At 37.7% G+C, this 24766-nt stretch overlaps 1 protein-coding gene across 1 annotated transcript; it reads left to right on the forward strand.

Annotated features, from left to right (window-relative positions):
* Positions 1–1697: 1697 nt before the first annotated feature.
* On the forward strand, positions 1698–23896 carry LOC115786765 (leucine-rich repeat and immunoglobulin-like domain-containing nogo receptor-interacting protein 2). Its single transcript, XM_030739152.1, has 2 exons — positions 1698–1743; positions 20979–23896. Exon 2 carries the CDS (start codon positions 20991–20993, stop codon positions 22830–22832), a length of 1842 nt encoding a protein of 613 aa, XP_030595012.1. The 5' UTR covers positions 1698–1743; positions 20979–20990; the 3' UTR covers positions 22833–23896.
* Positions 23897–24766: the final 870 nt, after the last annotated feature.

Here is a 24766-nt window from a genome sequence, read left to right on the forward strand (position 1 = left end):
GGGTAACTTAAAAGGGCGTTTATTCCACCGGGGAAACACAAAAATACAAAAACCTTGGAAGGGAGGCACAGGGAGACGAAGGGCAGGCGCAGGGAACACGGGAACACAGGAACACAGAAACACACGGACACACAACGTCAACGACGCGACAGAGAACAAATGAAAACTGAGGGCTTAAATACACAATGGGTAATCAGGGCAAGAGGAAACAGCAGGGAACAACAGGTGAGGCAAATGAAACTAATTACACAGGGGAAGCAAAGCTAAACACAAAGCACAAGGAAATCACATTGGCAAAATAAAACAGGAAGTGATAAACCAAGGAACACGCAGACAAGTCACAACACTGGGAACATGACAAACATACAGGGAGGACAAACTCAGGAAATAAACTATTAACACAAAACGCTGGGCCAACGGCCCAGGACATGACAATAAGTCACTATCTATGTTGAAATTTACTACAATCCTCCTGGTCTGATCAGTCCACTAGTTTACTTTACAAGTATCACTTTGATACTTGGAATTTTAGATTAAAAACAAAGTGCTTTCCCTGTAGTGGAGACACGTGAAATCTAAGTTGTGTCAAAGTGGTCTTCCCCTTCTTTGTGCTAGACATAACAATTTAGTTTTACCAGTCAATGAATCATAAATGCCTCATTCCATTTCTTAACATACAGTTCTGTAATTTGTAATTTTTTTTCATTAGCTTTAAGCTTAATTTACAGTTAAAAAAAAAAAAAAGGTTTCAAATTCATTGTTGTGTTTGCTTAGTAATAATATTCCTGCTGAATCTGCTCACAAGTCAGGTTTAAGCCTTTTGTGAATACAAACATGGCCAAAGCGCTCAGAGAGGAAAATAAGTGTTCCTGTGTCTCTGCTAGAGTACAATTAGTTTAATTCTTGAGTGAGTAAACAGGTGTGAAGGTATTTCAATGTTGTTTGTACTAGGACCAGTGATATTGTCAGCACACATCAGCAGATGGACTGTGAGCTGTAGCAAGAGTTGACCCGACTGAGGCTATAAAGTGTAGCTGCCTTATGAAAAAGGCTGCCACAGCAGATAATCTCACAGCTCATGATCCATATCTTTACTCAGAGCGATCCTACATAGGTTTTTTTGTTGTTGTTGTTGCTGATCTTAAACATGTTTCACCAACAAACACAATGAATGACATCCAAACATAAATATGAATTTAATTTTGGGGAAAATATATTAAAGCTACTGGTTTAAGGAGGTGCATGGATATTAATTTGCTTACTGAAAGACTGTCTCAGTAATAGTAGTGTTGTGATAGTAGTATAATAAGATTTTTGTAGGTGAGTCCATAGAGCAACTGATTAATCCAAAGATTAATTTAATCTGTTTTTATAATAAAACATTATTAGCCATTCCCTCCTTTGGGCATTGCCTTTCAGCCTTCTTAAAAGATTATAAACTTCCCCATCACTTGCCTGCAAGCAGTCAAGAAAGTCATTAATTTAAGTAGACATCCTCAGTGTTCAGGATACTGAAAACGTTGGGTGAAATCAGTGAAGTGCCATGAGAAATGGCCATGTTAATGATTTCTTTGCAAAAGGGTCTGTCTGCAGTAGAGTCGGTTTCGGCTTATCTTTAACAAACAGACCCTTGACGAAACCCAGCCCAGGTCTCCAGGTAGCAACAAACTTTTAATGCGAGGAAGTGCTTGTGAGAAATCGCAGTTCTCCACACATCTACTAGAAGAATACAGAATTGTTTTGGTAAGTGTCTCTAAATCTACTTCCTCGGCCAAATTGGACCACAAACGATCACAAACCCTCTGCTAAATATGTATTTTGGTTTCTTCATTTTTTACTGTTTATCATTTTCTGACATAAAATCAAGAAGTATTTATCTGTGCTGCTTTTTCTTGTTACTTATCATCTAAAATATACCATGAGTTTATCAAACACCAGAAATTGACCCCCATATTTGTTTCTTAAATGCTTTTTGTAATTATCTTTTAAAGTTAATATTTTTTGCAAACTTGTGACTAGATAAATATAAAATGTGAGCCAGTATCATCACCTTTATACTGAGCTGGACTGAGCACCCAGTCAGCTTCCTATACCTACTAGTTTGCTTACACTAGTGAGTAAAACTGAAAAAAATCACAGACATGACATTTTCTACCCTCCATCTACCCTTTTTTTTTTTTTTTATCAGTAATAAAATAAAACACTTTTATATATTCTGTCTTTAAGCCAGGGCGGCCAGAGCCAGGACGCCAATCAGATCAAAATTTTAAAATGGCTGCCCTTGTCCCTGAAAATCAATAAGTGTTTTTACAATGATGCTGACATTTGATACCATTTTAGAACTGATTGACAGAGCGCTTCTAAACACTTAGATTGATATCAGATCATCTGATTCTGCTGGATTTAGACATATGGCACAGATACACTGGGCAGATCACCAAAGAGCTTCCCTCATATAATTTTGGGAAAATTTTCAAAGCAAGCTGATAGCATAACCTTTAAAATTGCTAAGATCAATTTTCCCATGCAGCCCAACATTAACATTGAAACAGGTTTTATTTGCTGTAATCATTATTGTCTGCTCATATAGTACACAACGTTCCAATGCGCTTTCACATCTCAGTGACTGTAAATTTCTGAGATAATTCTTCAGCTGATTCTTCCACATGTAGCGTTAGCTTGAGCTAACACTGCCAAAATGCTCCCAAAATGAATGTCAGTGAAACTAAAAATGATGATTGAAATTTTGGTTGGCTCTAATTTTCATATGTTACTGGGTCAGTTATCAGATCGGAGGTTCCTAGATAAAACAAATAAAAATAATCAAAATACATTTTGACCCCTGAATTTTGGCAACTATGTCCTGAATGGGGTTAAGTACTCTCTCCCTAAACCATTCAACGGTATGTAAGTATATAAAACTGTTAACTTTCAATATTCCACTAGTAATATTTTTCATTTTCTTTCATGATATGATCTTGAAAGTACTGTGACTCAAAAACTTGCACTAGTGTAATGCATTGTTAAGTGTTTAAGTATGATTGTACCAAAGAGCCATAGCCAAATGATGAAACCAACATATTGACATGTAATGATATTCTGGGTAATTTATAAAATTGCCATTTCTCCACGACATCTGACAACATCTTGACCTGATCCTGCAGACTGAATATATATTACAGTTACATTTATGTAGTACAGTTATATAATGAACAAAGGTGAAATATCACATCAGCTTCATCAATCAAAGGTCTTTAAATAAAGACACGTTTCATATCAAAAATTAAATATCTGTTAAGATTTTGGTGGATTGTCTTAAAGTATGTCAGTTTTTTTTTTTTTTTTTTAAAGGAACAGTGCACACTTTCTATGTGGTTTCAGTTTATGAGAGTAACAGAACAAAGGAAAGAAGTCATTAAGTCAAATTAGAAAAAGTTGCCTGTCATTTTCTTGTAACAGTTACAAAAATAAAACCTATTTCACTATTCAGATGATGCTGAATTGAGAATTTGCTAAGCTTTTTATAAGCTTTTCTATGAAATACTAGATTTCTGCATGAATAGCCTATAGGTTATTTTTCGTTTGTTTTCTCTTTCAATTAAAGAAATGGTGGAAAGCAGTAAACATGAAATAATTATTTCTCATAATTATAGAAATGCCATCACAGGCAAAGGAGCATAATAATGCTCGTAGCTGCATGAAATTCAAGGCTTTGTTTGAAACTTGCGGTCTATTTGGCCTTGCATTTAATGCAGGTACTTTTTTATTCTAACCATCTGATTCCAGCTATTATTGAAGTCATGTGTATGGGCTGTAAACAAAGCAGTAAGGTACATAAATTGATTGTTGGTTTGCAACTGTGTCTGTTTACATGAGGTTGAAGTTTTTTGCAACCTGAAGTTACCTTGAACAGATAGAATACCGTTAGAATATTAGTTTTCCCGCCTCACCCCTTTCCTAGTTCTTAAACTAATCACCCTGGGCTATTGTTAGCTAAACTACTGCCGTGTAGATACAGTCCCTGGGTGTATCCAGATGCTCTCTCACTGCTCTGTGTTCACTGTGAAAGCAACTACAAGAAAACATACAACAGAGTAAAGTGAAGTAAGAGAAAGTAGAGGAACTTTTAGATTACTTAGTTGATGGATTATCTACAAATATGACAGCACTAATTTTATTGTGCTTGTTTGAAACACGTCTCTCTTGCAAATGAGACATTGAGTCTCAGTGGGACTACCTGTTTAAATAAAGTTAAATAAATAAAACTAACTGTAACATCAACTGAATACGTACCGAAGGTACTTTGACTTCAAATATTGTGTTTTTTAAGCAGGTGTGCTAAAAATTTGAGTCATCTATGTTCCTGAAGTTGTTGGATATAATACTCAGTAACATCCATCCTTCCACACTTGTCCTTTAGTGAATGAAAATGGAAAAATAAACTCTCTTTTCATTCAGCAAACAAATGGCCACAAACATCATCTATTATTTAAGAATAATGTTTTTTTTTTTTTTTTTTAAAGTCGTCATCTTGGGCATAAACATGAGATCCTTGAGGGACTGGGTGTAATTTAGTGATTAGTACTGAGGGTGTTTCCCTCACAGCAAGACATGTACACCTAATACCGTGACAATAACAATCACCTGAAGAAGGCCATTTGTTTAATATAAGTAAACAAACTTGAGAATATATTCTTTGAAACAAAAGTAATTTATTATAGCGTAGTTATTTTTATTTATTTATTTGTATTTTTTTTACAGTACTACACTCTAATGAAGTCCTGTAATTTTAATATTTCAAAGGTTTTTTGTTTTGGTTTTTTTTTAGCTGTTTCCAGTAATCATATTCCATTGTTTGTTCTGGAGGCAATGTGCAACTGAGAAAGCAATTTAATTAAACTTGAACATGTTTATTTTGATTAAATTCTGGTTACATTCTTTTGTGCTGTTTTCACAAGTCAACCCTGTTTAAGCAGTGACATTACCTGAGCACCCACCAGCAATGCAAACACAATTCTACTCTTGCATGTTTGACTGAGCAAAGCCTGTGGCTATTGCCTTTGACAAGAAGTTCTGACAGATTTGTGCTGAAATTCAATGATCTCAATTTTTTTGTGTGTGTTTTCTTTTCATTTTACTCCCACCACTTGCTTTCCCCAATTGTTCCAAATGAGACTTTGGTGAAAGCTAGAGTGAGAGCACCCAGGATTTTCCTAATGAATTATTCAAATGTACTGAGTTTGAAAAGTACGATGGCACGATAATTATTCATAAACCTAAGCACAGATGCGGGATACATTTTGTTGCGGAAGTTTGGCTTGTTTCTTGAAAGGAAAACATAAACTTACATCATGGTAACATCACAGCTACGTCAGTCATTACTGTAGAGTGCGTTCAGATAGTATGATTCACAGTACATGCTATATGTCTCACTTCTTAAATATAGCTTAAAATCACAATTCCTGATTGCGTAAGGAGAGATATCATCAGTTCAGAAATGTGGTGAAGAACACATGAGCTCTAGCAGACCAAAAAGCCACTTAAACAATTTTATAATTTTAACCGTTTTATTGTCACTTAGTTTGTTATCATATTCTGTATCGTTGTCTTTCGTCTGCCATTCCTGTAAGGATTTACTATTCTTTGATTAATTATCTTTGATAATGTTACACCTGCCTCCAAACTGGATTTTTGAAGCTGGTGCCAATACTGATGTTTTTTGGGGGATTTTGATGTTTCTGCTCACACAGAAATTTCTTAGAAATTGTAACCAAGAAATGTATCCAGGCAATTCTAGTGGGAAAATGGTGCTTTAGTAAAAGTGTACTACATAATGATATAATAACTGACAGAGATAAGAATAGGAACATTCAGGTGTGTAGCAAACTATGCATTGTTGTCTTGCTGACAGTAATGTAGACTTACGAAGGGCAGATTAAAATGATGAATACATATCTTACAAAATCAGTTACAGTGAAGGTCATTTGTAATCATTTGGTGGCAGTGTGGTGGTACAGTGGTTAGCACTGTCAACTCATAACAAGAGAGGCCCATGTATGAATCCACCAGCCAGCTATTGGCTGGAGTTTCTAAAACAGAGAGGTGATCGAGCTTTTGCAGCAGCAGCACCAAAGCTATGGAACGATCTACCTCTCCATATTCGCACAGCTCAGACGATACACACATTTAAATCTCTATTAAAAACACATTTCTTTTCCTTGGCATTTGGCTGCAGTGCTACCTCCTTTTAGATGATTGTTTTATGGTATTTTATGGTACTTGTTTTAAACGTTTTAATTTTTAATTTTCTTATGTTATTTATTGTTCTTAATGTTTTTATTTATTTATTTTTATTTTATTATTTTATTTATTTATTTATATATTTTTATTTTTATTTAGTATAGTCCTTGGGGTTACAGATCTTGTACAGCACTTTGGTCAACGTCGTTGTTTTAAATGTGCTTTATAAATAAACTTGACTTGACTTGACTTGACTTGGAGTTTAAATGTTCTTCCACTGCCTGGGTGGGTTTTCTCCGGGTACTCCGGCTTCATCCCACAGCCCAGAGAAATTCATGCTAAGTTAACTGGCAGTTCTACATGGCCTGTAGGTGTGACTGTGAGTGTCAGTGGTTGTTGGTCTCTACGGCATACCCCACCTTTTACTCTATGACAGCAGGGATAGGTTCCAGCCCTGCCACCATCCTGAATTGGATAAGTGGAAGAAAATGACTGATGGTGTAATTATTCATTATAATATATGTGAGTGTGAGTATTTAAGAGTATATGTGTGTCATCATTTAACGTGCCCTAAATTAGTATTTGATGTGGGAAATTCCAGCCAATAAAAAAGTAAAAAGAAAATGCAGTCATGAATAATTCCACTCGTATATTGTAAACATGATGGAAGCTTTAATAAATAGATCTCACACTATTCGAAGTGAAAGTTAATAGCATTAAGAGCCATAAATGCAATATCGATTAAGGAAGTCTGGAAAAGAATGAACAGGACTCTTATTTTGGAGTTTTCCACCTGCTGTATCTTTTATTCTGTTTTATGGCTTTATCCATCAATTGAATCATGTGACCTGATCAATAACCCATAAAGTTTTGTGTTCCTTGCATGGACCACAGCAACCCATGTTGGATGAGTGATAATCAAGCTATAGAAACAGTCAAATCACTCAAATTGTGGCTTTGATTTGTCCTCCGAGGGGTCCATTACTCCTTTGTAAAACCCCCTGCTCAGGGTTCAGCTGTTCAGTGAGATTAGCACTGTTGTCTGAATTCCCCTGGGTAGTAATCATGCAGCGAGGTATTGAGGCAAACCTTTGTGTCTTTATGAGCAATTTTTTTTTTTTGTAAACTTGTATTAGTGAAAATGTTGCATTTATGTTATTCCAATACAGAATCATTGTTATGGGCAACATCATGTAGTGGAGTTCAATACTGCACTACAAGTAATGACAATGACAACATCTAGACCTCTTACTTGTGTTTTTTGTTATCTCACTATGACACTTGAGACTAATCCAAAGAACAATATTAAATTATTTAACGATATTAAATAAACACCTTATATGAATAGTCCCATCTTTGCCTCAACAGGTTATACAGTGTAGTAAATAAAGAAAAAAATCCCCATCATGAGATCTTTGGTTTAGATGAAGAAAAAAAATAGAAGAGAATTCCTGGAGGAAAAAGAAAACTTCCACATAAGAAACAGAGAAGTAATACTAATGTGCAAGTCACAACAATAATGAAATTACATTTAGGAGAACTAGCACTGGACATATGGGAATATGCAAAGATGTTTATAAAAGTAAACAAAAATGTATTTGATTCTTAAAAATTAACATGCATCCAGTGCTATTTAGTTATCTAAATCTTTGTTGTTTTGTTTGTTTGTTTGTATTTTGATTTAGAACTTTTTTGGGTCAAGTGTTAAAATACAACACGCCGCCCTGTATAAAAGGCCAGTGTGAGGCTAAACAGTTAAATGTGTCTGTATTTCCCCTCTCACAATATACCTCACACCAGCACATAAAGAGGAAAAACATACAAGCAAATATCAAGGACTGAATAAGGCTATCTAGTCTTTTTCAAGGTGCTACAAGCTGCGTTTCTGAAAGAATTTTAATGGCATTGAGAAGCAAGGTCAGAGGCCAGATCTTTTGATTGGATGAAGAGAGAGAAAACCAAAGAGGAGGGATGGAGAGGTTGGGAGACAAAACGAAACACAGTGAGAAATGAGAGGAGAAAACAGTGGCATAAGAGAATAAGATTTAAAACGATCAAGCTGTATACTCATTTTGATTTTGAAAAGGGGATGGAGAGATGTCTTGCAGATATTTACACAAGATGTTCCTGCTAAGTGTACTGACAGACTGTTGGGACATCACAGAGATGCATGGGTATGTTGGAGCTGCATGTGTTCCTTTTAGCTAACATCATGAATAATTTCTGTGCGTTACAAAAATGGTTAAAATTTTATCTCCGCATTTCTTTGTTTTCGGCCACAAAAAGCTCGTTCAGTGGTCTCTCGTGGATGTGCTGAAGACGGGATGTGCTGAATGGTGCATTATGCACAAATGACAACAGTAGTTGCTTGTGATAAATTTGCAAAGCTTGGGCAAAACGTAACAATATCATGTTGTTAATGATATACTGTGATTTTATCAGTATGACTGAGATGTTTATAGCGTCTCTTTTTTTAATATTGAAAAGCATCCTCTCAGCAGAGTTACGTGGTCTAAACTGATGCACTTTTGGCAATAGGAGAGCTCATGCTTTCATTATGGTGCAGTCATACTGTTTGTTTTCTTCTAAATTTTTGCTACAGGCATTTATGGAATCAGCAGTATGTGTCTTCCTTTATCATAGCAAATTGTTCATCTTGCTTCATTGTTTATCATGAAGCATTTTCAGTGTTTACAAGCTTTATGGTATATTTAGTTTTTATGAGAACATTGATGTAAATATAGGATGAGGTGTGTGCATGCCATCTTTAACTCGCTGTTGTTGAGTCATTGTACAGATGAAACACCCCCTGACTCAGACCTGATGTAGGCTGCCCAGGCACAGAGGGGCGGGGGTCCAAGAAGAGAATGCACAAGGGCTCTCAGGAGCCCACACAATGTGTTAACAGCGGCTGCAAATGCATTTTAATCAGTTCACACAAATTATCTCACAAGGTTTTTTAGTTCAAAGCCAGAGAAGGTGGAAATTCACTCAAGGTTCTGCTTATCGTTTTAAAAATGCTCTTTATACTTGAGGCTGATTAAGAAAACAGTTTAGGTCAGTGAAAATTTAAGAGATGAGTGACGAAAATTGGAGACTGTCTTTGCTGGTTATGCAAGTTTATGATGAAATCATTAAAGAAGAGAAAGGATTAATAAAAAGACTTTAAAGTGGCCTCTTTCTTCATTTTCCCGCTCCTACCCTTCTTCACCTGTTTCTGAAAATACTGTGACATGAATTAGGGAGCAGGTTTAGTACACCTGCAGCATGCAGGTTCAAGTCTTATTGTTGGCAAGCAGTGCACACTCTGCTGGTTGTACCTTTGAGCAAGAACCAGCATAGCTCACAGATTCAGAGGTACTGTTGTGGGCTAATCTCTCAAGGGGGAGTAGCAGGTGGAAAAAAAAGAAAATCTCCCCAGGCTTCACTGACTTACTGTCATAACCTGAAATGTGAAGTGAAAAATGGCAAATCTAAAATGTGGTTTCTGATAGCTGTACATTGTAACATCATGCATCTGTATTTTATTTGTGTATTCATTATATATAATGTATAATTATATACTAGCATGCACCCATATAAATACCTGTCTAATGCTCATACTGCAGGACTTGTGTTGTCTTATACATTTATTGGTTTTCTATTCAGTGTAGGTTAGTGAGCTAAACAACAAATATAGAGTTTGTGAAAACGAATATGCATAGGACATAGAGTGTGTACATAATAGTATATCTGTCAAAGTGGTTGCTAAGTTGTAGGTAGTAAATGATATGCTGTTGATCTCTTCATAAATGTCTCTAGATTATTGCATTAGATAAGAAAATAAGTGTCTTTCTTTAAAGCATTTCTGGAACATATAAGCTACTTTAGGCCCAAGCAACGAGAGTTGAAGTATTCTGACCTGCTAAAGTGGTAATATAAGGCACTTCAGCATCGGTATAAAGGTGCAGTAATGTTTATGTTGGATAAGGGAGGGTGCCATTTTTTATTCAGAAAATATACTGCAGTAAAGCTCTTAATACGTAGCACATGTCTCTAATGAACTGAGAAATTGGTTGATTTTTTTTTTTTTTCCCCCCACTTGTCACAAATGTAATGAAATGACAGTGTACTGTTCCCCAGACCGTATTAAGCCCTCTCATATTGTCACTGTTTTATTTTTATCCTCCCATTTAATTACCAAGTTTTTGTTACCTTTCTTTTACAAGCTCCTTCTTCTCTCCAAAGTTTAGAATTTTAATAGTTATTATAGATGGGATTAACTCTCATCTCTGAGAGGCTTTTTTCGGTGGCCAATCGAGATCTGACTGTTTGATGCAGTCTTTTTTTTTTTTTTTTGACTCTTTCCCAAGTTAAGGGTTATCAGATACCAAAAAAGAGCAACTGGCTCAATCTACCAAGTTTATCTCTAATTAACATGGATTAATTGAGCTTTGACGTCGCTCTGCAAGCCAAGCAGAAGGGTAATTTGTGCACAGAAGCCTGCTATTGCCCCAAGGCTGTTGATCCTCACTGTTAAGGTCTCTAGGTCCCAAAGCCTTCTTCTGTCATGTGACTATAATTATGTTGCTCTTGCAGTGTATATGTTAATGAATTGTACAGTTAGCTATGCTGAAAACAATTTATGAAAATTGTTGTGAAAATAGAGCAGTTACCAACAATGACTTTAGATTGTTTCACTGCCATCTGCATGCATTAGGAGTCAACAAGACAGCTGCAGCTGACATTGTTCTTGTTTTTCCTATTCCTTCTTTGATTTGACATATTGCTGCTTTCCTCCCTTAATTATTTGTGTTTGGCAAAATTGAAGGAGGCAGAGTTGTTTAATTGTATCCAGGTCACATCCTGTGGAGGCATTCTGTAGCATCAGAAGTCAGATCGACAGAGGTTTATTAAAGGAGTACAGTGTTATTTTGCATGTTGGCAGGCTCACCTTAAAGCCTCACTGCCCTTTGCAAAGACCCTCTCAATAATGAATAAGCCAAAGAGCATTGCAATCTCTTTCCTCTCATTATGATCCCATTTGATTGCGTGCCGATGCTCTTTTGAAAAGGTGGGTTAATTGCGCACTCTGACTGTGAACTAACCTGCAAGTTAATAACATCTTTCCTTCAGGGTAGCATCATTATAAGATATAAGCCTCATTAAAATAAAATGATGATTTAATAACTTTCCCTTACAATGACCCTTATGAGGTTATGCTGTTATTTTGTAGTTATCCGGGAAATTAAGCCATCAAACACTTTGCTTTTGTGTAGCCTCTTTTTTTTCAAAAAGCAAGAATGAACCATTTCATGATTATAGAAACGCTGCTTAGAGGGAATATACATAAATATGCAGAAGGGTAGGTGGAGGCATGGTGTAGTAATAGTGTGTGTATATAGTTTTTTTTTTTTTTTGTAACTCTACATACTATGTTTTTGTCACTTTCTGAAAGAGTCTCATATTCTTTTCACATTATAACCAACAACTTCACAATGAACTAGACCCTTTGACATGAGGGCAGCCATGTCAGATGCTAATGTACAAGAGTGCTTGCTGCATCCCTGCTGCACCCAGTATGTAGCACATACTTCCCCTGCATGATTACACATAATGTTGCTTTTATTATTGCTTTACTCTGCACACTGCCCCATTCCTTTGCAGCTTTGCTCAAACTGTCAGAGTTCATTTTCTTCCATTTCCTGCCTTCTGGAGTGGCTCTTCCTTTGGAAGGAAGTCGAAAGATTCAATTCTGACACTTTGATTATGCTTTTTTAAAGGAGTGTTAATAATTGCTGGGTAAAGAAAGCAACTGTCTCCCATCATCCACCATAAACACATAGAGGTTTTTTGTGTGTGTGTGTGTGTGTGTGTGTAAAGAAGAATCACATTATGTTCGATGATCAGTGCCTGGGGGCCACATCAAACACAGTCTGAAAACCTTTCCAGAGGAGATAGAGGCAGGGAAATTTCACAAGTGGCTTTTCATTGGTTGATTGCACAGAGGCCAAGTTGTTATCTAAATCCTCGAAATTCTCGGGCAAAATAAGAAGTGCCTTGTGACCATTCAGGATGTGCAAACTTACCCCTCAAATAAATACCAAAGCAAAATGTTTACAACCAACACTTTGCAGGATTACAGCTTAGGAATCCAAGCAGTTACAAAGTCAACCGGTGACATACAGTCTAAAAAACATATATTATACCAACATTGATTTTCATGGTTTTTACGTGAACCGACAGCTTATATAATCCTGGACAGGTTTTATGCCCCAGCACCCTGCATTTAAATAACTTCAGAAACATATGATTTTAAAAGTGAAGTATTATTAGGCTTAACTGTGCTTTTCCAAAATACACTTCCATCACAGCATGCTAAGTTACTCTCCTCCTTTGCCAAGATCACATATAGTCAGCCTCCTGTACAATAAGGTCTACAATTGAGTGAATTAATCAATCATTTTGCATAATTGCATTAACTACTTATTGGAGCTCTGTGGTTAATTAGTTGGTAACTAATGTGAAATCAAACATAGATGGTGGGTGTCCGCTCTTCTCAGCGGGGAGAGAGATAATTATGTGTAAACTTACCCAAGATTTGCTAGACTTAATTTGCCTGCTGCCATGTTTTCATGGAGTAACAGACAAATAAATGAACAGGCGTGTCAAAGCCAATCATGACGAGTTTCTGTCTGCTAGACTCAAAAGGTCACTTAGAACCATAGCTATAGTCTGGATATACTATGTTCAAAAATGGTCATGCTTACAGCAATTTGTATTGTCTTTAACTTTTGTTAATCAATGCAAAGAACATAGGAAACTGCACACACTACACAACTAAACTGGAGTTTTTTGGGGGTTTTTTTTGCTTCAGTGTTTTGCTTTTAGAGAAGAGTAAATACATGTACATTGCACTTTTTCTTCTACAGTTTCATCATGTTCTAAATAAACAAGCTCACAGTTTTAAGTGCTGGACTTTTATGCTGAAATATTAATGTCTTTGTAGTTTTAGAGTAAATTAATTCATTGCATTTGTCATCACATGACCTTGATTACATGTAAATAAACAGTAAATAATTAGAAGAGTATACAGTATGAATACCCTTCTGATTATTCACTATTTTGCTTCCTTGCTTTCATACAGTGTTTAATTTAGTGAAACATGAACATCTTAAATAGTCATAGGCATAATAATTTGAACCTAAACGCTACTTTTTCAAGATTTAAGGTTTTAATTTCTTGATTACATATTTTCACCATCACTTAATGGACTTTAAAACTCATTTGATTCGTGTTGTCTCTGTGGAAATGCCACAAGACAATGTTTTTAAAAAAAGTGTAAGAAAAATGAAATTGTTGTAGCGAGACCATACCAAAAAAAAAAAAAAAACCCATAAACTTTCTGTAATTCTGCAATTACCCATCAGTCAGCTACTCAGGGAGCAACTGCAATTCCTCTGTATACAGTAGCAACACTCTCACCTTTAGATCCCATTTTGATAAAACCTCTTGTAGCACTCACTTACCTGGACACGGTGTCAAGAGTTCTGAGTTACACTATTATTCTGACAAGACTAATAGCGTCTATATAGTGTACAAGTGCAGCTGATGATGAAGAAATATAAGCAATTTCTTTATAACCAGAAAGCCTTTCAGGGAAAGAGTGAAATTGTGACTAATAGTGTAACTGTATTTTGCCACTCTGGCAGTCAGACATCATCCCTACTCATCCTATCACTAGTTTGCCTCAGGCTGTGTTGAAAAATAAAGAAGTAACATGGGATGGAAGTGCCCTGAATGTTTTTAGGCGATTCATATAGAAATCAGTCTGTGATGTGAACAGGATGCTTACCAGAAATGGACTAAGAAAAAGGTTTTCTCGTGTATTTGTTATACTAGAAGAGCAAATTATGATTTAACAGCCATGAACAGCATTATAAGTTTGCTCTTCACACTGAGCCATTTGCGTACATATGGCTGGGTTGATGGCACTGTTCATGTGACCTCAGCACCCGTGCAAAATGTCTGTTCACAGATATATGCTGAGTCAGACAACATTAGCTGTTATCATCCCCCTCTCAGGAACCAACCCTGCACTAATGTGGGTCAGGGGCCACATTATAGAAAAACCTTCACTATGCAGACTTATCTCACAGTGCATTGCAGGATTTCTGCCGTTGGACTATTGGTGAATGTCACTGGAAGTTTCCAGAATATTGAGATAAAATGAAAATGCTTGAAAATCTAAGGTCGGGGGGCTTTTTTATACCATTTTTATCACAGGGCCAGTTTTTAACAAATTTTATATAAGTTCAGTTGAGTAGTGAGAGAGAATTAACATTTTATTTTGGTTCTACATGTATTTTGTTCTACTGAACATAATTTATATGAAACAGCTGTCTTAATAAAAATTATGTTCAGTAGAACAAAATATATGTAGAACCAAAATAAAATGTTAATTCTCTCTCACTACTCAACTGAACTTATATAAAATTTGTTAAAAACTGGCCCTGTATTTAAAAAAAGGAAAAAAATTCCCCACTCACCCTATTTACGTTATTTGTCCTTCTTCTAACTCGGGTCCTCTACCAGAGGCCTGGGAGCTTGAGGGTCCTGCGCAGTATCTTGGACTGTTAGGACTATGCTCATCTGGACAGAGATCTCGGATGTCGTTCCTGGAATCTGCTGGAGCCACTCTCCAAGTTTGGGAGTCACTGACACAAGTGTTCCGATTACCACGGGGGGATCACTGTTACCTTCACCTTCCACATCTTCCCTAGCTCTTCTCTCAGCCCTTGGTATTTCTCAAGCTTCTCGTTTTGCTTCTTCTTGTCATTGCTATCGCTTGGTATTGCTATATCTATCACTACGACTTTCTTCCTCTGCTTGTCCACCACTACTATGTCCAGTTCATTAGCCATCACAAGTTTGTCTGTCTGTATCTGGTCATTGGTGTCCACCCTTGGGGGCGTATCCCATTTTGACCTCGGGAGGCCGAACTCGGCACAGATCTTCCTGTATACTATGCCAGCCACTTGGTTATGGTGTTCCATGCATGCACTGCCTGCTAGCATCTTGCACCCTGCTGCTATGTGCTGGATTGTCTCAGGGGCACCTGGGGTCTTGCCTGGTGTGGTAGACCCCAGCCTCTATTGATCTTGTGCTCAGAGCTTGTTCCTGTGCTGCCATGATTAGTGCCTCGGTGCTGTCTTTCAGCCCAGCTTTGTCCAGCCATTGGTAGGATTTTTTGATATCAGTCACTTCTTCTATCTGCCGGTGGTACATGCCATGCAGGGCCCTGTCCTTCCATAATGGTTCCTATTCTTGCTCCTCTTCTTTCTTGGGTTTCTGCTGCCTGAGGTATTTACTAAGCTCATGATTGATCTCAGTGGCTTCTATCTCCTCCTTTAGGTCAGTCTATTATCCTAACAGGGTATCTTACGACTGGCAGGATATAAATGTTGATTGCCCAGATCTTGTTCTACCCATTCAGCTGACTCCTCAGGACTTGCCTTGCTCTCTGCAGGTACTTGGTGGTTGCAGCTCTCCTAGCAGCCACTTCATGGTTCCCATTTGCCTGTGGGATTCCCAGGTACTTGTAGCTGTCCTCAGTGTCTGCAATGTTGCCTTCTGGCAGTGCAGTTCCCTCAGTTCTGATTACCTTCCCTCTGGCTGAAAAGGTTCAAGCTTATGCAGAACAGCAGTGGGGACAGAGCATCTCCTTGGTAAATCCCACACTTGATGGTGACTTGTGCAGTTGGCTTGAAGTTGGCCTCTAGTGTTGTCTTCCACATCCCCATTGAATTCCTAAAGAAGGTTCTTAGGATCCTGTTGATCTTAATTAGTTCTACGCATTCCAGGATCAAGATGAGATAAGATGAGATAGGATAGGATAAGATAAGGTTTATTTATTTATTTGTCACATGCAGAGTTATACACAGTACAATGCACAGTGAAATGTATTTTGTACCTGCACTCAATAAAATATGTAATTCACATGTCACAAGATTAAAATTTATAAATATCTAGGGTAAAAATATAGTCATTGGTATTTCCACGAGGGTATGTTATGTGTGAGGCATCAAGTCATAGGCTTTCTTGTAACCAATACAGGCGGTGCACAGGTTGATCAATTTGGTCTTACACTCTCGAGTGAATGCTGTATCTACTGTGCCAGTAGCTGGTAGCACCTCTGGTATTTGCCAATTCCTTTATTGGCCCCGTTCATTAATGGAGCCATGTGCCTGTTCACCTTTGCTACCTGACAGCAGCTTCCAAATTGTGCTGAGGCAGGTTTTTGGCCAGCAGTTGGATAGGACTGATTCCTTGTGGGGATTCTTGGGGATCAGGATTGTCTGGTCTATGGTCAGCCATTCCAGGTGTGTCTCATCCATTAGCAGCTGGTTTATTTGTGCTGCCAGGTGCTCATGGAGTGCAGTTAGTTTCCTTAGCCAGTTGGTGTGAATCATGTCAGGGCCTGGTGCTGTCCAACTCTTCATATTTGAGACTCTTTCTTCGATGTCTGCCACTCTGATGGTTACTGGATCAATTTCAGGGAGGTCACTGTGGTCTGCTCTTAGATCCACATGCTACTGAGTATTGTTGTTGTGTGTTGCATCTTTCTCCCATATGCTAAGTCTTGGTGTGAGGGGGTGAGTTGTTCTCATATTGTTCCCATGACACTGAGAGTGCATCTTGGATGGAGAACATCTGGTTTATTGGCATCTGGCTTCTATCTCTCTGGTATACCTCTTCAAGCAGTTATCAGAGTTTTTTTCTTGGCAGTTTCTAAGGCCTCAGGTAATGACAGCTTGTTATACTTCTTAGGCACCCCTTTCTTCATCACACCCTTTTGCAGCTATGATAGCTGGTTAACTTGATTTTACCCTCTAGATTTCTTTTCCATGCAGGGTAGTACTCCTTGTGGCTGTTCAATGGGATACATCAGCTGGTTGTTTTCAGTGATGGTCACATTTGGGATCGTCCATAGTGATGTATTCACATGTTCTAGTAGAAGGGTTTAGAAAGAAATCCAAAAAAACAGGCATGACCAACACACAATTAATAAACTAAAACAGCTCAAAACACACTGCACATTCATGGCACTGTTTGCAGCTAAATTATAAAGGAAATTGCAAGGAAAGGGAAAATAAGCAGTGCACCCAGCACTGAGGGGTACATTTCCACACAAAAATCCACTGTGAATCAACAGATAGCTGGAATGTTATTTGTGGATATAGCCCTAGGGTATCTGCCTAATTCTATGCAGCATTTGCTCCTATGCAGGACACACTTCAGTGGGTGCAACTGATGGTGCACTTGATGCACTATGGCTCTCTCATTCAGAAGTGTGCAGGTGACTAGGTCACATAACAGGCTCACTCTTATTCTGATTATGCACTGTTACAAAGAATTCCAATCATTATTCTGATTAGACACCCTCTTAGTAAACCATCAAATCATATTGTGCTGCAATTCATGTGGACAGCCAGAGTGTGTAAGACGGCTATTATGTGGAAAGATTTGCACACAATAAAAATCTGTTTAGAGATGTGTGTGTTACAGTCATTTTTGCCCTGTGTATCTAGAAATGATCGGTTGATTGCCATGTTAAATTTATTATCAGCTTCATTTACTTATGATTGTGCTGAATATTTTGAAGTGGTTTTAAGATTTAGAATTATAAGACTATCCTGCCTAAATAAAGGGAAAAAATGAGGAGTTAAAGGTGTGTGTGTGTGTGTGTGTGTGTGTGTGTGTGTGTGTGTGTGTGTGTGTGTGTGTGTGTGTGTGTGTGTGTGTGTGTGTGCGTGCGTGCGTGCGTGTGTGTGTGTGTAAAGAGGAGCTGTGTGTTCACTTAATGTGTAGTAGTGTCAGTGGTAGATAGCTTTGACTTTAATTTGGATCTTGTGTTTGGAAGTTTTTTTCTTTACATCCAGTATGTCTCTCTGTGTTCCTGACTGTTTTGTTTCTTGTACAAGTACAGTCAACAATCAACTGCTTTTGACCAATCAGTAACAAATCACAAGGTTTTTGAAATGCTTTTCCTCTCTTTCAGTCACTGGGCTCCATAGAAGCAATGTATTCCTGCACCACATTGGTCTTTTTAATTTATTGTCTTAAAGCTACAACTTAATTTATACCCTTTATTTTTCACCTTTCATGTTGCCATCCAGGAAATATTATAAGCTAAAACTGGGGGAGTTGGTAATTTACAAAAAAGGTTCAGCATAAGAGAACATGCAAAACAGTGAAGCGCTGTTTATTGGATTGGATTGATGATCAGGCTAACTTCATTCAGTTGCTCCCTTACTTGCAACCTTCCCTGGGAACTGTGTCTCCACCCTGTTTCAAACTGGGGATCTTTCATGTGTTAGGCAAATGTCTATGGAGCCACTGGTTTCTTTCTAATCTTGCTAATGACTTTTAAAGCATTAAACAGGCTTTCAATATCAGAAAAATATATAAATATTAATACTTAGATTGAATAAATAATCTTGATTAAATATACTTGTGTTTTGTTGTGTTGTACATCTCTTAAAATCATCTTAAAATGTTGAATAATACTTAAAAGGTTTTATGGCAAATTATAGAAAAGAAAAATGTAAATTATTTACATAATTTACATTTTTCTTACTTATGAAAATGATAATATTGTGAAAAAAAGTTTGTTTTTTTTTTATTTAATTCAAAAAGGTAAACTTTCAAATATTCTGTATTAACCCTCATTCTACTGACAGGGGTCTGTGCAGACCCCAGAGGTATGTTTTTATGATTTGGTCAATTTTTTCTAATAATGTGACATCACTGTTTTTTATTTCTGCTTTTATTAGTGCTAATGCTTCAGGGTCCCAGGGGACCCCACTCAAAAGCATTTAATTCCACTTATGTAGTTTTAATAAATTGAACTATTTGTTCACTTAATATTTGCCATGGTTCGTAAATTAAAGTACTGCTCCATATCCAGGGGGTTATCCAGTCATTTTAAAAAAAGAGGCTCAAATGCCATCGCTGCCTTCCTCATCTGGATGGGGAACTTCCCAGACTGGTAGTTATTAGAATGTTAGAAACGTTGCTGGGTCTACTATAACTGACAGAGCTGAGGCATGCCCTGGTCATGCCATACACGAAAAGGAGAGCTGATACAATACAAGCCCCAATCTGAGCAGCAATGATCCTCCTGGGAGTGAGGAAAACTCCACCTGCTGATTGTCCTATGTTCAACTGAAAGATCTATTCAACAAAGGTGTTACCTTAACTCCTGAAACAGAGACAGGAAAGTAGCAACTGTTTGCTCCTCCTGTCACATGCTAGCATGCCTTGAGCTTGAGCAAAAGGCAAATTGAGTACTTTAACACACTGTTGTCTGGTTAGCTTTAGTTGTACTTATTTGTTTCAGGTTCCTGTACGACCACAGTGAGAGCTTGGTTTGCACTGCCAGCGTTAAGTCAGACATTCACCAATTCTGTTCATCTATGGAGGGTTTGGTAGTCTCAGGATCTTATCTCTGCTTTTTGCTGGTGATGTTGTTTTGTTGGCTGCACTGAGTTGTGACCTCCAGCGCACACTGAGATGGTTTGCACCTGTGTGAAGTAGCTGGATGATAATAAGCATCTCCAAGTCTGAGGCCATGGTTCTCAGCTGGAAAAGGGGGGAGTACCCATTCCAGCTCAGGGATGAGTTGCTGCCAAAGTGGAGGAGTTTATCTTGGTGACTTGTTCATGAGTGAGGGAAGAGTGGTACAGGAGATCCACGGACAGATGCAGCACCTGCAGTAATGCTGACACTGTAGTAGTCTGCTATGGTGAAGAGAGAGCTGACCCTGAATCTGTCGATTTAAAGGCCAATCTACGTTCCAACTCTTACCTGTGGTCACAAGCTCTGGGTAGTGACTAAAAAAAAAAATAAGATTGTAGACACAATCAAAAATGAGCTTCCTCTGACTGTTTGAATAGTTGTTGACTTAGAATAAAATAAAATATTCTAATAATTTGACATACTGGATTTCTGATTAATATCATTAAAATTAAATCAGAAGATAAATATTTCACTTTAAATATAATGAATATGAAAGGTGACTTTTATACGCCACTTCCATATACAAATATGTTCTATCATATAAATACTTTATTACAGCAACATAAATATTTTTAGCAATTTGAATGGATTTCTTAGGTTCACATAATGTGTCTCTTCAGATAAGTATGTCATCATCTTATCTTTGCACCATAATCTGTCAGCATAAATGCCTGAGGTGAAATTCAGATTATTCCTGTCATCGTTTAAATTTAGCACACCCCATGACACACCAAATGAGGCAGGGATGGTTTGCCATCATTGCAACCTGTCACCCAGTCTGTTTGTTGCAAGCAGTGTGTTAGCTTATCTACTGTACAGTATGTGCTGTATGATATATATGAGTATACCTCTGCATGAAAAACCACCATCCATAAATCCATCCAATGAGATAGACCAGGTTGTGTTAAGTTTTCCAGAGTCTGTATGACTCTCATTTTTTTTAAAACGTGCTTTTTTTTTAAAAATATTTATTTGCTAACACTATAGATTCACTCTGCATTATTGCCTATGATTGCCTTAAAATTAGTTAGGCAATTATGCTATGAGGCTAATTATATTTAATGTCATATTACTTATGACAATTCATTCTACTGGAACACAGGTCAAATGAAGTCTGTCATGAGGAACCAGCTAATCTCTCTCTCTCTTTCTCTCTTTGTTCTTTTCTTGTCTTGCAGAACCGTGACAGAATGGTCGACAGTATGAGCAAAGTCATGCTGCACACGGTCATCTCATGCTGGCAGCCTTTCCTGGGATTGGCCCTCGTGGCTGTTTTTGTGGGTTCTACCTTGGGATGTCCCTCACGATGCGAGTGTTCAGCGCAGAGCAAGGCAGTTGTCTGTCACCGCAAGCGCATACCCAGTATCCCAGATGGCATCCCAACCGAAACCAGGATCCTGGACCTGAGTAAGAACAAGCTGACAATGATCAACCCTGATGACTTTTTTGCCTTCCCTGGGCTTGAGGAACTTGACCTCAGTGGAAATATTATCAGTTATGTTGAGCCTGGAGCCTTCAATGGCCTGTTTAACATGCACTCGCTCAGTCTCAAGAGCAATCGTGTCAAGCTCATTCCTCTGGGTGTCTTCACAGGCTTAACCAATCTTACCCGACTGGATATAAGTGACAACAAAATTGTCATTCTCCTGGATTATATGTTCCAAGACTTGCACAATCTTAGGTTTTTGGAAGTGGGTGACAACGATCTGGTTTACATCTCTCACCGTGCATTCAGTGGACTTTTAAGCCTGGAGACACTAACCTTAGAAAGGTGCAACCTTACAGTTGTACCCACTGAGGCTCTTTCTCACCTTCACAACCTGGTCAGCCTGCATCTACGATACCTCAGCATTAGCACTTTACATCCATACTCATTCAAAAAGCTATTCAGATTGCGGCACTTAGAAATTGATAACTGGCCTTCACTAGACCATGTTCCAGCTAATGCCCTGCATGGTCTCAACCTGACAACACTGTTTATAACCAGCACCAACCTGTCAACCTTCCCTTACCTAGCCCTGAAGCATCTTCCCTACCTGACACATCTCAATCTATCCTACAACCGCATAAGGCACATTGAAGGGGGCATGCTAATGGAACTGGTTCGGCTGCAGGAGCTGCATATAGTTGGAGCTCAGCTGACCACCATTGAACAGTATGCCTTCCAAGGCCTGCGGGGTCTCAGAGTTCTCAATATTTCTCACAATCGACTGGACACATTGGAAAAGGGTGTTTTTCAGTCTCCTGAGGTTCTGGAGGTTCTTCTCATTGACAACAATCCCTTAGTGTGTGATTGTCGCCTCATGTGGATCCTACAGAAAAGGCACTCCATCTTCTTTGGGGATTCACAGCCAGAATGCAGCACACCTGAGGGTATTCGTGGTCGGCCTTTTAAGGAGTTTAAGGAGACTCTTCTGTCTTATTATGTTACATGTACCAAACCGAAAATTCGTGAGAATAAAACACAAACAGTTACTGTAGATGAGGGTCAGCAGGCTATGTTGCGTTGCAGTGCTGATGGGACACCAAGGCCAACTGTGTCTTGGTTGTCCCCACGTCGTCGAGTGCTGACAAGCAGGAGCCATGGTAGAGTAACGGTCCATAACAATGGTACACTGGAAATCAAGTCAGCAGAGGTTCAAGACAGCGGAGTGTACCTTTGCCTTGCCTCCAACACTGCTGGAAATGACACCCTGATGACATCATTGGCAGTGAAAAGTCTAGGATCACTGTATGCTAACAGGACCCAGTACTACACAGATCCCAACAATGCCACTGCCAATGGGACGACTAGTGTGACCCTTGGTTTGGACCTTAAGACTATTTTAGTGTCAACAGCTATGGGTTGTTTCACATTCCTGGGAGTTGTCTTGTTTTGCTTCCTGCTTCTTTTTGTCTGGAGCAGAGGAAAAGGAAAACATAAAAACAATATAGATGTTGAGTATGTGCCTCGATCAAAGTCTAATGGCACTAATGTTGACTCAGCAGAGGGACAAGCTGGTCCTCGTCGTTTTAACATGAAAATGATGTGACTTCTTTTATAGATCTGAGAGTCTGGATTGTGGAAAAGCCCAAAGTACAGTGTATTTTTTTGAAAAGAGAATGACTGACCTTCTCACTGCTACGGGGAGAGTGGTAGTGAAAAAACACTGGGGCATCATAAAATGATGAGCATTACCTTAAATCTGTGGATCTTGATATAGTTCTTGAATACTGTGTCTCAAATACAAAAAGTTTTAAAAGGATTTACACTGTTGCTACCAGGGAAACTTCTCGGATGAGTTGCTCTCATGAGGACCTGGATGAAATAAGTGTCAGTTATCAGCTTTTTGAAATTTATATGCCCCAAAACCCTTCAGTTTTGGGTTGGCTCTACAGACTCAGCTGAACAATGTACAGTACAAATTTGTATCTAAGCTATAACCTACTTTGTTTAGTCTTGCGCCATGCTTATTCACTGAACCAATCAATGAAACAAACCATTATTTCCTATGTTCTATATTTTGCATATGTGCACCTAATGCTTCATTATGTACATGTATGTACATGATTCAAAAGAACAGTTCATAGCAATATTCATGGGATGCATTAGCCAAAATTGCTATAATCCTAAATGTTCCACAAGAACAGTCTTCAGGATTTCGAAGTTTCCATTGATTCAGGAAGGGCTTCTATGGCTAAGTATTTGTCCCCTGCTCCCCAATTGACTCCTAAATATTAATGAATATACATTATTTATCAATATAAGTAAAAGAAGATTATTTTATTTATGAAAAGTGTTAAGAATTTTGCAAAAATCGGTCCTCAAACACTGTTCAGGATTTAAGATAACACCTGGAATGTCATAAAGATGAATTATTATTGGTCAGACAACCTACATGAACCACTTTTTTGTCCTCTTTTGTCTCTTTTTATTCCTTTAACTGTACCTTTGCTAGTTGGCAAACTACATGTGTCAATTTTACTACAGTGACATTTGCATCATTTTTCCCAGTAGGAATTTTGGACTTTGTTGTGGTAGTTCTTCATTTTGTTGTTGAATCATTTAGATTGTGAAAACTTCAAAAGTAAAAGTAAAAAATATGTATGTGAAATAAATGAAGATGTATTTGTACCAAAGTGTCTGACTAAATGCATAAAATATAATCATCTTCTCCTCAGCCTCACTGATGGACAGCAGTTTAATCATTTGTGTATTGTTGCTAATTCCTTTTTCTTTGTTGCAGTCTACAAAACTTAACAAAGATTTTAACATTCAAATCATTAACACGCAGAGTTATGTAGCCTCTACTTGGTATATTTATAGAAATTTACTTGCTTTCAAATGCCAACATACGGCACTAGAAAATACTGATATGTTACAGTAATACACAGCTGTAATAATCCACTCCAAATGTTCATATGAATAATTAAATCATAAGTTTTAAAAAGCATTTACTGGTGTACAGGGTAAACTCAGTGTAAGACAGATAAATGGAAAATATAATTTGTATTTTGTTTCATTTAAAATATCAATTATAATATAACATCAATATACAAGTGTTTTTTTTTTTGTTTTTTTTACAATAACATTTTCCCTACTGTGAATGTACATGTTTATTTTCATATTTAATTTTGTAATTTTGTTTTTATTTTATAAGATTACATAAGTAATTTACTGTACTTAGATTATATCATTTCCCTGTTATGTCAAGTATTAGGCTCTGGTTATCAGATCCACACGTGCTTTACTTCGATTTGGCTGGCTGGTTGTGGTGTGGGCTTATCAAATGACTGACAGGCTCAGGTGCATTCATAGATTATGCATTACAGTAAGGAGTATTACATTTTCTTGGGCATACAGATCCGCATATTAAATATACTGTAGTTTATTTGCAGCTGTAGAAGTTGTGTAATAATAAATGCCCACTTTGGAGATATTTACTAGTTTCATTGTCCTACGTGCGCTAATGCAAATGTGTAATGA

The sequence above is a fragment of the Archocentrus centrarchus genome, chromosome 10 (assembly GCF_007364275.1).
Source record: "Archocentrus centrarchus isolate MPI-CPG fArcCen1 chromosome 10, fArcCen1, whole genome shotgun sequence".
NCBI classification, from domain to species: domain Eukaryota; kingdom Metazoa; phylum Chordata; class Actinopteri; order Cichliformes; family Cichlidae; genus Archocentrus; species Archocentrus centrarchus.

Excerpts from the sequence above, each read along its gene's own strand:
- LOC115786765 (XM_030739152.1), top strand. The coding sequence starts at position 20,991 with ATGGTCGACAGTATGAGCAAAGTCATGCTGCACACGGTCATCTCATGC.